The sequence below is a fragment of the Desmodus rotundus genome, chromosome 3, assembly GCF_022682495.2.
Source record: "Desmodus rotundus isolate HL8 chromosome 3, HLdesRot8A.1, whole genome shotgun sequence".
In the NCBI taxonomy this organism is placed as follows: domain Eukaryota; kingdom Metazoa; phylum Chordata; class Mammalia; order Chiroptera; family Phyllostomidae; genus Desmodus; species Desmodus rotundus.
The window spans coordinates 62,631,327-62,644,698 of NC_071389.1; the positions used below are offsets into that span (position 1 = coordinate 62,631,327).

The following is a 13,372-nucleotide window of genomic DNA, read 5'->3' on the forward strand; positions in this document are numbered from 1 at the left end:
AACATTAGAGAATTTTAATACAAATGGAAAATCAAATAAATAGAGATGCAGGAAAACAAATGTCAGTTTCAGGCACCACTTGAACTGCTGTCAACTAAATATTAATGAGAAATAAAGTTACAATACTTTTAAAATTGTGAACAATTATTAATACTACAATTTTAGAATTCCTTATAATTTTCAAAGCATGTTCACACTCCTACTTAGAATTATAACTAAAATTGAGAGATGACTTGACCAAATTGATATTCATTTGGCCACTGATTAACAAGATTTAATTGTTTTTACTAGGTGCCAGATGCTAGCTAAGCAATGGAGTGGCGTAACACAAGTATTAATATTTCCTGCCAGTATCTAATTATTATTTTAGGAAAAATGCCTAAGTTGCAAATTATTGTAGCATTGGCATGAACAGTTCTGTGTTTTAAGAACTTGAATTTTTTCGTGGCATTTGGTGGAATAATTCACATCTTGGCATTTGTTGTGAAGTAATAATGAGATACAGACAAGGAATTGTGCATGATGATACTCACTACAGAAAAATTTATAACAGAAAACATGGAAACAGCATAACTATCCAACAATGGAGCAATAATTAATGTATTATAGTGTATTCAGAGATAACAGAATAGTAAGTCCCATTGGTAGTGTGTGAGAATTCTTATTTTACCCCCTCTGTTTAATAGTAGGAATTACCTCATTAAAATCATTGTAGGAAAAAAAGATTAGTTTATTTACATTTTTATATTATTTACATTATTTTATTTACATTTCTTTGCTAATAAATCTGAACATCTTATAAAAGTGTTTATTGGCCATTAGTAATTCTTCTCTTATGAATCGTCTGTGTTTTATCCTTTAGCTTTTTCATCTGATGGACATTCATACTGTATTAATTTGTAAGAGCCCTTTGTACATTGGGTAGGAGAAAGAAAGTACACAAACCTTTGTGTCTATTACACTCCCAAGAGTTATACTTGGTGTTTTATGGTGTTTTCTTACCTTCCCCCTGTCTATTTTCCACCTATCATCTATGCTACTTATTCTCTGTACCTTTCCCCGCCTCTCCCCCTCCCACTCCCCTATTGACAACCCTCCATGTGATCTCCATCTCTATGGTTCTGTTCCTGTTCTAGTTGTTTGCCTAATTTGCTCTTGGTTTTGTTTTAGGCGTGGTTGTTAATAACTGAGTTTGCTGTCATTCTTACTGTTCACATTTTTGATCTTCTTTTTCTTAGGTAACTCCCTTTAACATTTCATATAATAAGGGCTTGGTGATGATGAACTCCTTTAACTTGACCTTATCTGAGAAGCACTTTATCTGCCCTTCCATTCTAAATGATACTTTTGCTGGGTAGAGTAATCTTGGATGTAGGTCCTTGCCTTTCATGACTTGGAATGCTTCCTTCCAGCCCCTTCTTGCCTGTAAGATTTCTTTTGAGAAATCAGCTGATAGTCTTATGGGCACTCCTTTGTAGGTAATTCTCTTTTTCTCTTGCTGCTTTTCAGACTCTCCTTGTCTTTAATCTTGAGTAACTTATGATGTGTCTTGGTGTGTTTCTTCTTGGATCCAACTTCTTTGGGACTCTCTGCTTCCTGGACTTGCATGTCTAGTTCCGTTGCCAGATTGTGGAAGTTTTCCTTCATTATTTGTTCAAATAAGTTTTCAATTTCTCACTCTTCCTGTTCTCTTTCTGGCACCCCTATGATTCAGATGTTGGAACATTTAAAGTTGCCCCAGAGGTTCATAAGCCTCTCCTCATTTTTTTGAATTCTTGTTTCTTCATTCTGTTCCAGTTGGATGTTTATTTCTTCCTTTTGTTCCAAATCTTTGATTTGAGTCCATTTCCTTCCCTTTACTGTTGGTTCCCTGTATATTTTCCTTTATTTCACTTTGCGTAGCCTTTATTTCTTCCTTCATTTTGTGACCATACTCAACCATTTCTGTGAGCATCCTGATCACCAGTGTTTTGAACTCTGCATCTGATTGGTTGGCTATCTTCTTGTTGCTTAGTTCTTTTTCTGGAGTTTTGACCTGTTATTTCATTTGGACCACATTTCTTTGTCTTAGCACACCTGTTATATTGTAAGGGGCAGAGCCTTAGGTATTTGCCAGGGTTAGGGCAACCTACTTCACTGAGTAGTGGCACTGTATGTGGGGGAGGGATCAGAGAGGGAGCAATACTGCTTGCTCAGCTCATGCCCCACTTTCCTGTCACTTCCCTCACTTCCCACAGATTGTGCCCTTTCAGGTGCTGACTCCCAATTGGGTAGTTTTATGTATGTTCTAGGACCCTGTGGGCCTCCCCAATGAATTTTCCTGTGAGATTGGGAGTTTCTGCCCTGCTACAACCCCCGCAGGTTTTTACAACCAGAGGTTTTGAGGTTTTATTTCCCCACGCTGGAACCCTGGGTTGTGTGGTCCATCTTGTTCCCCAGTTGCTCCTCCTGGCTTATCCGCACGCAAATGTGGGAAATCCCGTCCACCAGCCATGCCTATCTCTGCACATCCTACCAGTCTGGATGTATGTTTCTTCTTAACTCCTTGATTGTTAGACTTCCACACAGTTTGATTTTCTGGCAATTCTGGTTGTTATCCTCCATTTGGTCGTGTGAGGAAGCGAAGTGTTTCTATCTACGCCCCCATCTAGGCCAGAATCCCTCCTGAAATTACTATATTTTGCTATTTTAAGAAAAATACTATGAAGCAGTTGGGTCATTGGGAAGTAAGACCCTGCAGATGAAACAAAGGTCCTGGGTGTGAGGAGACCATACAAAACAGAGCCCCATTCCTGATCAGAGGATAAAACGTCTTGGAGAGACTGAGCTCTGTTCATAGGCTGGTCTGCATAGTACACAACTTGCCTCTTTGAATGATCTTTTGAGACCTGGGTATCCTTTGAAGAAACAGCTTTCAAGTCACTGTCTGAGAGGAATCACTATTACACGATCCCTTGTCAACTACCTCCATCCCCTTTTATAGCACCCTGCCTTGGTACACACCGTGGGAGATTAGGGGAAGCAAGTTCTTGGTGTCTCCTCTATGTCATCTCAGAAATAAAGCCCTATCCTAAAGCTTCTTATTGGGTGCGCTAATTTTGATCATCTCATGTGAGTTGGCCCTGGGAGAACATCTTTTCAAATGTCAGTTTGTGCTTAATAGCTATGACTTTAAATTGTATATTTAAAACCTCACAGAAATTGTAATGCCATCTTTGCATATACTTGAAACAATATTAAGTACATCAAGACATGGCATATCTTAAGAAAGTATATAAATAAGCCATTATTTAAAATTAATATCCAGAATATCTTCCTTTATTACATCTATACATATATAGCAACACAATGTAAAACAATGATATACATTATTTAAAACCATGTATTTGGCTCATAATTAGCATAGACTTATAATAAATTCATTTGGATGGTAGCTACAAAAACACAAAGAATGATTCTGGCTTCTTTTGTGTATGTATAAAAAATATTCTAAAAACCAATATAACTTAAACAGAAATCAATCCAGAGCAATGTGAAAATTATGCAGCAAAAAAAGAATGCTAACATCCATCTTGTTTTAAGTTTTAATTGGATAATAAATTATGTTTAAAAAATCTTTACATAAAAATTCTAATACCACCATCCACAAATCATAAACTATTACAACAGATAGTATACATTTTTTACCTAATAATTTTTTAGACTCACAGTAAAAATCTATTGCTTATAGAAAATAAATTCGACAATTTATCCAAACATTGTTACATAAGAAGTTTTAAGAAACTGTAAATAATTCTTAATACTTTCGTTTTGATTCTCTGACTTTTCAAGACAATGCTGTATTTCTTTCAAACATACTTCCTGATGTTGTGCTTTCTAAATAAAAAAAGAAATAAAGATAATCAATAATGACATTCATATTAAAGAATAATCATAATATAAAGTTTGGATATAGAATACTTGGTTACATGATTTTAATTTTTTAAGAGTCCTAGCATCAGATGTGTTTATTAAAACCCAGAATAACTAAAGCACACATGTGGTTGATATTTACTGTGATGTAATTTGTTGTAAGAAACATTCACTTATGCTCAAATTATTACATATTTAATATGATTAACTTAATGGGTTTTATTTAAAACTGTTGTAATTAATTTCCCTCACATTTTAACATAACATTTTAATACTAGTTTTTGCCATTTTTATCTGCCTAAGAATCCCTATTTTATACCATTAAAATTGCTTTTGCTGTTTTAAAAATGGACAGAATTCTAGTTTTTATACTATAAATATTTTGCTTTTAGAAGCACTAATATAAAGAACTCATAATTATAGGTGTTTTTTTATTTGAAGAAAAATTTAAAACCTAATAAATATATATTTTAAATACTCAGTTCATATAAGCGTCCAAGTAGATCTGTGCTACTTGGAAATATTTTAGACGGACAGGCTGCAACTAATACTTAGCTTCCAACCAACATGTAGGCACCTTGAGAAGAAAAACCTTTTATCTCCCACCCATCGGGCACTCAACAACACTGGACACCTTCTGACACGGAGCAATGCTCAGTGCTCCTCAGGTGAAGGAGGGAGGAACGAAGCAATGTGCTAGGCGGGGCTACACAAAGTCACAGAATGAATACAGTGAATCTTTGTGGACCATCCATTTGACTCAATATTTTGGGGGGAAAATACTAATACAAACACGCAGATTGTTAGGTAGAATATAAAATGTGCACCATTCCAGGATAACATGTAAGACTCCGATCTCATTTCAGGCTTCAGGAAGGGTGGCCTGAGTCTGTGCATCCACTCTGCCCCCTGGAACACCTGGGCAGAGAGTCTAAAGAGGCCTGCTTCTGTGGGCGGGGCGCTGTGGGAGACCCCAGGCACATCCACTAGGAGACAGGCTCTCAGGGGGTCCGATTCAACTGCAGCTGACGAGTATATACAAAAATAAACACTGAACTGCGCCCTTGAAGGGACAGGATACGTAAACTCATTTTTCATCAATGTCTAAACCTATGCTTAGAATTCTAGATTTTCACTACTGTAAAAATTATCAGGTTTAATAAAACATCAAATGCAGCATCAAATGGTACTGGGAGCATTATGGCAAAGCCCATCTCAGCTTAGTGTACTCATTTTATTTTTTTCAGAAGCCTTAACTACACAAAAAATATCACATATATTTACAATATCATCAACTCTGATGGTGAGTAAAAAAACAAGCTTAGAAATAAAGAGAAGGCCTGTGCTAAATTCAAAGTGATAAAATTAAACTAATATCGCATGTCAAAAAATGATTCAACTTCTGAACCTTTCAGATTTTCAATTTTTCACACACTTGGGAATGAAAAATTAATTTTCATGGAGTCTCCAGCTCCTGGAAAAAATACAATACCATTATTTTATATGTCATTGTTAAGTAGAGAGTTTTCAAGTAATTTAGTCATGATTAGTGCTAGCTTTCATAGTATCGTATGCCAGTTGGCTACTTCATGAACATTTAGGAAAGGACATTAGGAGACTAATTAAACACAGCCAATTTGGTACTTTCATTTCACGGCTGTGTGGACCAAAGCATCCATCTCATGTGTGGATATAACAATAGTGAATATTTACTTAATGCCAACATAACTTTCTAAAATATAATATTCATTATTCGAGGCAAGTATCAAACTCTAACTCAATAATTGCTTAAATCGTATCTATCTTAAAAAGGAAAAATTCATACAGACAAAAATAAGTAGATCATATCTGTAACTTTCATTAAGTAGCTGTTGTGCAAAAGTAATATGTAGGGAAAGGGCCTGATGAGACTTTGGGGGAAATGTAATAGAAGCTACCAAGAATGAGGATAATAATTCTTTGGCATAATCCTGACATTTATAATTTTTGTGATTTATATTATTTGTTATTTGTAATAGTATCAGTAAAGAAATAGCCCTGATTTCCCTTGCTTTGTACTTGAACTGTTTAAGTAAACTAACAAGGTAAGAATGTTAAATGTTAATTTATTTTTTATAAAAATACATAAGCCATACTAATACTTACACTGTTTATTTTGCAAACAAGTTGATTTTGTTCTTCAATTTTCTTTCTAAGCTCGGTTTCCAGATCTAGTATTTTAATTTGTAAAGCCCTCTCTCTAGATGACATTTTCTCTACTTCTTCAGAAACCTGTAATTTTCATTAAAAGAGTAAAGTAACTAAAAGTACTTTCTTTAAAGTATAATTTAAAGCCCTGACATAGTTATCCTATACCTCAATTTTCCAAACAGATATTAACTGGATGCCAATTTAATTAGGAAATGTTTAAGTTGTTCTATCATAAGGAAGCACATGTAGGATAAGCATCTGCAAAATGACCTAGGGTAGAAGAGGGGTATGCATTTGCACTGCTCTGTGCTTCGGGAGGTGTTTTCTCCAGCACGACATTTTTATATCTTACTGAGACCACTTTCCGTTTTACAGTATTCATATTCCTCATGGTGTCTAGAGCGGTGCTGGAACACAGACTGTTCTCATTCAGTGCTGGTCATAGACTTGGATGGATCAGGCCAGGTGATATCTGTACTTCAGACACACACACAAGAGACTGATTTTTCATTCATTTACTTTCAAAGTGGTCTCAATTTGAGTTCTCATTTATCTCTGACTCTTTATTTAGTAGAAAGTCTAGCTTACCTGTGTTCATCCAAGGATTCAGATACATGGGAGCTATGTTGGGCTGGGGCCCAAACAATGAGAGTGGAGGTAGGAACTAGTTCAGGAACAAGGAGCTAGTGGGAAGGACTGTCCTCTAATCTAACTCCTATGAATTCAATTCTAGGCTATTATAAAGTGATTTACAAAGACGTCCTGTGCACAAATTCTAAGGGTGATTGTGAGTGTGGCATGCTGGCAGAATCTGAAGATGTGGAAGAAAGAGCCCTCAGAACAAACGTCCCCACCCTTGACCATGTCCCTCAGTGTGGACGATGGTGAAAGTGTGGTGACAGCATTCCTCACAGGGCAGGAACTGGAGATCGCCCCTCCGTCTACTGCGGCAGGAGAGAACAGAAAGGACACACACATCTCTGGGGACTCTGAACACTTTCGAGCAGGAACCTGAAAGCATCTAGCATTTCCAAAGCCCACTTAGGCTGAACCCCAGATAAAGTCACTTCTTATTTGCCTCCCAAAGGTTGGTGGTACTGAGAAATCTGGATTATAATTCTACCACTGGCAGTAAATTTTACTATTTAGCTTTTATTCAATGATGTGTCTTTCAGTATCAACTTAAATTGGTTTCCCAGAGTTAAAAAATATATATATGACACTTGCAATATAAGAGCCACATATCAAAGATATCAAATTTTACCTGACACATGTGGAATTGCCACTAATAGGCTGTGGAAAGACCATGGGTGGAGGAGAGTGTAAAGGGAATGATTCAGAATTTGGTATTGGACATGTTAAGTTTGAGATGTCACTGTTAAGTGAAGATGTCAAATAAGTATGCATGAGGCTAGAATTCAGGGGACAGAAAAGTCAGGGGTGGGGATATCCATCTGAGAGCCAGCAGGGAACAGATGATCTTGTTTTAGCATCATTCAGGCCTATGAGGAAACTCATCATCCCCATTTTATGAATTAAGAAACTAAAGTTTAGGGAAGTACCTTGTGCCAGGTCAGGGTATAATGTACCAGAGGTAATTCAAATACAGTTCCTGCGGGACACCAAAGCCCACCTCATGTCCTTTCAAGATCACATTTGCAAATCATATCGTAAATTCACCTCTTCTTCAACATCTTCCCGAATCATTTCTCCTCACCCCCGGGTTGAACGACCTTGCACCCTGCCTCTCCTGTAGCACCTACGTGCTGGATGACACCGGCTTGCTCACCTTACCTCCCTCCTGGGCCACGTGTGCCCTGACAGCTGAGGCCAGGTCTTATTCATCTTTGCATCTCAAGGACTAGTAGAGACACACAGTAAGATATTTATTAAATGCTTACCAAATGGATTTAACTGGAATTTAGTTCTTATATGTATGTATTTATGCAATAATTTTTCCCAAAAGGGAGTTGAGCATTATAACTCACTGGATCCTAGTTGAAGCCATAGTGTTCAATAATTTTCACATTAGCTTTGGTTTTATTTTTTTTAAAGGGAAGTGGAGGGAGAATACTCCTTCAAAGTGTTTTCCATCCCTACCCTTTACCCTGCCACATCATCATTATCTGGTAAAGCAACTCTGGACCAGTAATATATCTGTTTAACTGGAAAAGGCAAAAGTAGGTAAAAAACAAAAATGTAATTGCTCCCTTTACCCTGTCATCAGGATAAAAACAATAACTATAGGTCTGGCAAGATGAGACATTGTCTGTTTAAAAAAAGGACTCTTTGGTAAACTAATTAAAAAGTTTCTAAATAAAGGCCCTCTGTACCTTTTGTCTCCCTCCCTCTAGAGCAGCTTCCAGCTGTCTAGCCAATGCTGTATATTCTGCAGACTTCTGCTTAAACCGGCGATTGCTGTGCTGAAGACATTCTTCTTGGTTCTCCAGCTTCTTCTCAAGCTCTTTATTTTCTGCATCCATCTGTTCTAATTTTCTTTTTACAAAAACATATATTTTAAAATTACAGTGTGTAGAAATGAATGTAAGTAACACCAATTCTAAGTCAATTTAATGCTTACTGTTTAAGGTTTTCACATTTCAACTGAATAAGATAATTTTCTTCTTCCAGAGAAAGCTTTGTCAGAAGATTGTGATTTCCATCAAACTGAATGAGAAAGAATTTTTTCTTAGTTATTTTCGTTATAATCAATTTCTGAAGAAATGTGTAAGTTTTAGAACAATCAGAAAAAACAAGAAGGTAGCCCTGGCTGATATGGCTCAGTGGGTTGGAGCACCATCCCGTGACCGAAAGCTACGGGTTCCATATCCAGTCAGGGCACATTCGTGGGTTGAGGGTTTGATTCCCAGTCCCAGCACCTACGATCCCTGGTCTGGGTGAATATGAGAGGCAACCAACTGATGTTTCTCTCTCACATTGATGTTTCTCTTTCTCTCTCTTCTCTCTCTCTCTCTCCCTTCCCCCTTCCTCTTTCTCTAAAAGCAATGAAAAAAAAATGACCTTGGATGAGGATAAAAACATTTAAAAAAAAACAAGAAGGTATAAATATTATTATTACTCCCATACATAGAGAAATATTACCAAGGGCACCAATACGCCAAGAAATATTGAATTGTTAAAATATAAGTTAAAAAACTATGGTTCCTCATGGAAAATCATCTACTACAAATTTTTCTGAAAGATAGCAATTAAAAGACATGAAAAATGTTTTATTGCAAAAGGACATTAAGTGTGAAGATTTTTAAAACTATAGAATATTTAGGGTTACTCTTATAGTTTTTGATTCACCTAAATAGTGATTAATAATAGAATATCTGTGAAGTTGTAACTATGATTAAAAAACATATTTGTGAAAGCAAATTAAATTAACAAGGAAATCAACAAAAGCTACACTTGCCTATGCCTAGAGAGAATGTGCTTCCCATTGCTTTCAAAGCTATATTTAAATAGTTTCAGAAGCAATGAAATTTCTCATAATTTCAATTAGTAACTTAGGTTACCTATGTAATTTGACATTTTCCTAGAAATCTCTTCTCAAGAATTTAAATTCAGCAAAGTTTTGTTTGCATGTTTTTTAAAACAGGATGTATTTCCAAATTAAAATCCAAACTACATTTGGAAAATAGGAAATCATTTCTAAAAATGATTTGCAAATAAAGAAAAATAGTTGCTACCATCCTTGGACATGCTTCTTTGACAAAAAAAAAAAAGTAATTGATTAAAACATACATTTATTAAGTGCTTCCCATGTGCTGCGCACTGACCTAGAAGATGGGTACATGGTAGCTAACAGGCATCTGTGACTCCTGCTCCAATGAATTAAAGAAGTTTATGTCCAAAAAATTGGAAATAATCCAAATAAAGTTGATGTACAATTCTAATTAAAATAAATTACAATCATTTAGCTTATTCTGACATCAAAAAATATATATGTAAACATGGCATTGCTCCTCCTCTTACGCTATTACAATGTCCTCAACTGTCTAAATATAGATTTGTATGAGTAAACTGAATTAGCAATTCTGGTTACCATTTTTTTACTATAAAATACTAAAAGAATAGCTTGCAAAATAATGTTATAGTATCTGCATAAAACTGGTATCTTATCAACTGATTTAGATGGGAGTAGAATAAATCAACCCCTGACACGAGTGCCCTCAACTGGTGAAATCACTGGTAAGCGTTTCCTTAACACATCAGCAAAAGCGAGAAGGACGGCTGGACACCTGGCCCTGCAGCTCCCTAACGGTGTGGGCCTGGTCTGCACATTTCCCCTTGTAGAGCTGCAGCCTCTCCTGACACTCCTGAAGCCTCCGTTCGGCCGCCGTCAAGGAATCGCGGGTGCGCTCTAACTCCTTCAGATGAGGCTCCATCTGGCCTCTCATCTGAGTTGTAGCATTAGGGAAATAAGGGTAAGGATCAGCATTAATGTTTTACTATCTTAAATACTAGATATGCTTATAATACATATTTTAGATATAATGATTTGAAACAAAAAGATTCCACTAAATATGAATAAATATTAGGCTAGTCTCTGCTAAATAAGAACATAAAACTCAAAGGGGGGCTATACTTTAATTAGTTTTCAAAGAGTCTGTTGAATAAATGAATATAGTAATATTAGCTTGCAGGGAGAATATTTAACCTACTTAGGAAAAGACACTTTTGATTCCTGTCATTTATATCCCAGCGTAGATATTACTAATACAGCTGGTATGGTATTTTCCACTATCCAGCCATCAGTCTGAAGTAACTGTCACTTTTTGTCATTCAACCTGTAACTCAGATATTTCAATTAAAGCAGCCTTGCTGCACTCATCTTAGTTCAAACAAATGGAGTTTACTGTATATTATTTCAAGAGAGCTGATATTATCGGTCCTCAGTAGACTATTTAATTATTAATGTTATTACAAAGTAAATGTCTCTAATTTTATCTATGTTGATTTCTCTGGCTGCTGCAGTTCCTCAGTATGGCACTTATGTAGAGATGTGACAAGAAGCGGCCCTAGATATGCTTGTACTATTCCTTCAGAAAAAATAAGCAGACACATGGCATCAAGGATGTCCACAGGGAGGAAAAGCAGGAGCCAGCCTCTTTCCCTGACAGGAACCACTTAGGGCCGCTATGCGACATCTGGCAGGCCTAACGCAAAAGATACAACTAGGACAAAGCGCACCTCCCCAAACATCCAAGAATCCCTGAGAAAATGAGGGGACTTAAAATAGTGGGAAAATAAACAGAATACTTTCACTTAAAAAAAATGACTTTTCTGGATTAATACCAGTAGGAAACCACTGTGACCTCACAGTACCTGAAAAACTCAGGCTCCTGCTCCATCTGCCTTTCAAAAAGGTTTTTAAAATAGGCTTTTATTTACAGTGCTGCCTAGCAAAAGAGAAGACATTTGCATTGGTAGGTCTCATGAGAAAAAGAGAGCAAGAGACATGCAATGATTTCTTCTCTAGTTCGCTAACAGTAATTCTAAGAAAGTAGTAAGTCACACGTTGATGCGTTATCGATCTATCTCTGTTTAACAGGCAGAATGCCTGCTCTGGCTGACCCCTTCACATTGGTGCCTCACTTGAACTTCTCAGTCCCAATACACTGAGAAAACCCAGAGCCAGCAGCCACCTTATTACACGCAGTTGGAACTGAACTGAACCTCCCATGACCTCTCCAGCCAGGAGCTAGAGTCCTATGTCTTTCACTGCTTCCTTACCAAACATGAAAAGACCCAAAAAGGGATGAGGTTTCATTTAAGAACTTAAAAATATTCACAAAAACATCATAACCTGCCAAACTGGACTTCCTCTCATTCTGTTGCAATAGAGTGAAAAAAAGGAAATGATGGGTTTTTTAAATATTATTTTTCTTCCAACAAAGCATTTAGAAGAGAATATTTACTTTGCTCTTTTGGACACAAAAGACCTACAACCAGAAAAACAAGGTGAGATTAAAAATGAGCGGTATTCAAATTTACATACTTATGGTTGATGAAGCTCAGTGATAACCATTTTTCTGAGCTATGTAAGTCGGCTCTTGAGTAAGAAAAATTAAATGTTTATGCTATTTTCCAAATATTAAAGAAAAAGTGAAAAAACAGTCATACAAACAAACACCATTTCAAGCCTGGAAGAAACATTATTTCCTCAGTAAACAAACTCCTACAAAGATTGAGAACAGATAATTCCTAGTCATTATAGACAAACTAAAATGACTATAATGAAAGATATTTGTATAATATTCATAAAGTATAAAATATAAATCAAATATTATTTAAAATGGCAAACTTACCTTCTCTAATTTTTTATTTTTGTTTTTTGTTATTAGGTTATTTTCACTTAACAAATTTTCACATCTGCTTTTCACCATTTCAGCTGCTTCTTGCAACTTTTGTATCTGAAAATAGAATATATTATTAGAGTAATGTATTATTTTATTGTTAGGATATAACAATAAATAAAAAGCTAAATATTTGAATTTTCAATTTTGAACACATCATTATTTCCCTCTCAATACCTCAGCCAGTTTATCCGATGTTACTCCTTCCTTACATATGGGAATCACTCAATGCTGTCCTCTAACCCACAATCCTTTTATGACTTAACTCTCTTTTCCCATCAATACTCATAGACTCTTCCCTTGAGCTCCGAATGTTAAAAAGATCTTCATGTGCAGGTCAGTGTCACAGAGAATCAGCCTGTGGTTCAAACTAGCTTCCAAACCAATTATTTTACCCTCCAAATCAAAATCTGCTCCAAAGATATCGAACTATACTATATACAAGGCCCAGAGCCTAGAATACGGTAGCTCACCCAAAACATTCCTGCTGAGGGACTAAACCCAAACAACCAGCTGGGAGACCCAGGTGACGTTCTCAGTACAGTGAGCCACAGACCACCACCGCCTCCATTCCCACCCCCGGCCTGGACGACTCACTGGACAGCTCGACTCCATTTTCCCATCTAAGCTACCCACATGCAGCCTCTTCTGACGCACCTGCAACTGTGCTCCCCTTAAGCTTTTACCTTTAGTTCGGTACTCTTCAACTCAATGCAATTGTTCGCTTCTAGTGAGATCTAACTCTTTACTGAGCAGTTCGTTACCCATCATTCATAGACCTGCATAAATCCCATCTTTCTCACCAAGCTTTTTCTTAAATACTACATCTCCAAAACATAAGTTTTTCTATAAATTATCATTGAATACATGTTCTGTTCCATATATATTATCATATGTTCTTTCTA

At 36.4% G+C, this 13,372-nt stretch overlaps 1 protein-coding gene across 12 annotated transcripts in view; it reads right to left on the reverse strand.

The window, feature by feature from the left end:
- Nucleotides 1-3,296: 3,296 nt before the first annotated feature.
- Nucleotides 3,297-13,372, reverse strand: part of ODF2L (outer dense fiber of sperm tails 2 like) — a 91,941-nt gene continuing 81,865 nt past the window's right edge. For 11 of the 12 annotated variants that reach the window (XM_071220947.1, XM_053920124.1, XM_053920123.1 and 8 more), the window contains 6 exons: nt 12,420-12,524; nt 10,350-10,508; nt 8,684-8,769; nt 8,436-8,598; nt 6,058-6,183; nt 3,297-3,876 (listed from right to left, as the gene is read on the reverse strand). In XM_071220947.1, coding sequence (XP_071077048.1) covers nt 3,748-3,876; nt 6,058-6,183; nt 8,436-8,598; nt 8,684-8,769; nt 10,350-10,508; nt 12,420-12,524 — 768 coding nt within the window. In that variant the 3' untranslated portion in view covers nt 3,297-3,747. The remainder of the gene's footprint in view (nt 3,877-6,057; nt 6,184-8,435; nt 8,599-8,683; nt 8,770-10,349; nt 10,509-12,419; nt 12,525-13,372) is intronic. The other variant, XM_024565352.3, reaches the window with a different exon arrangement.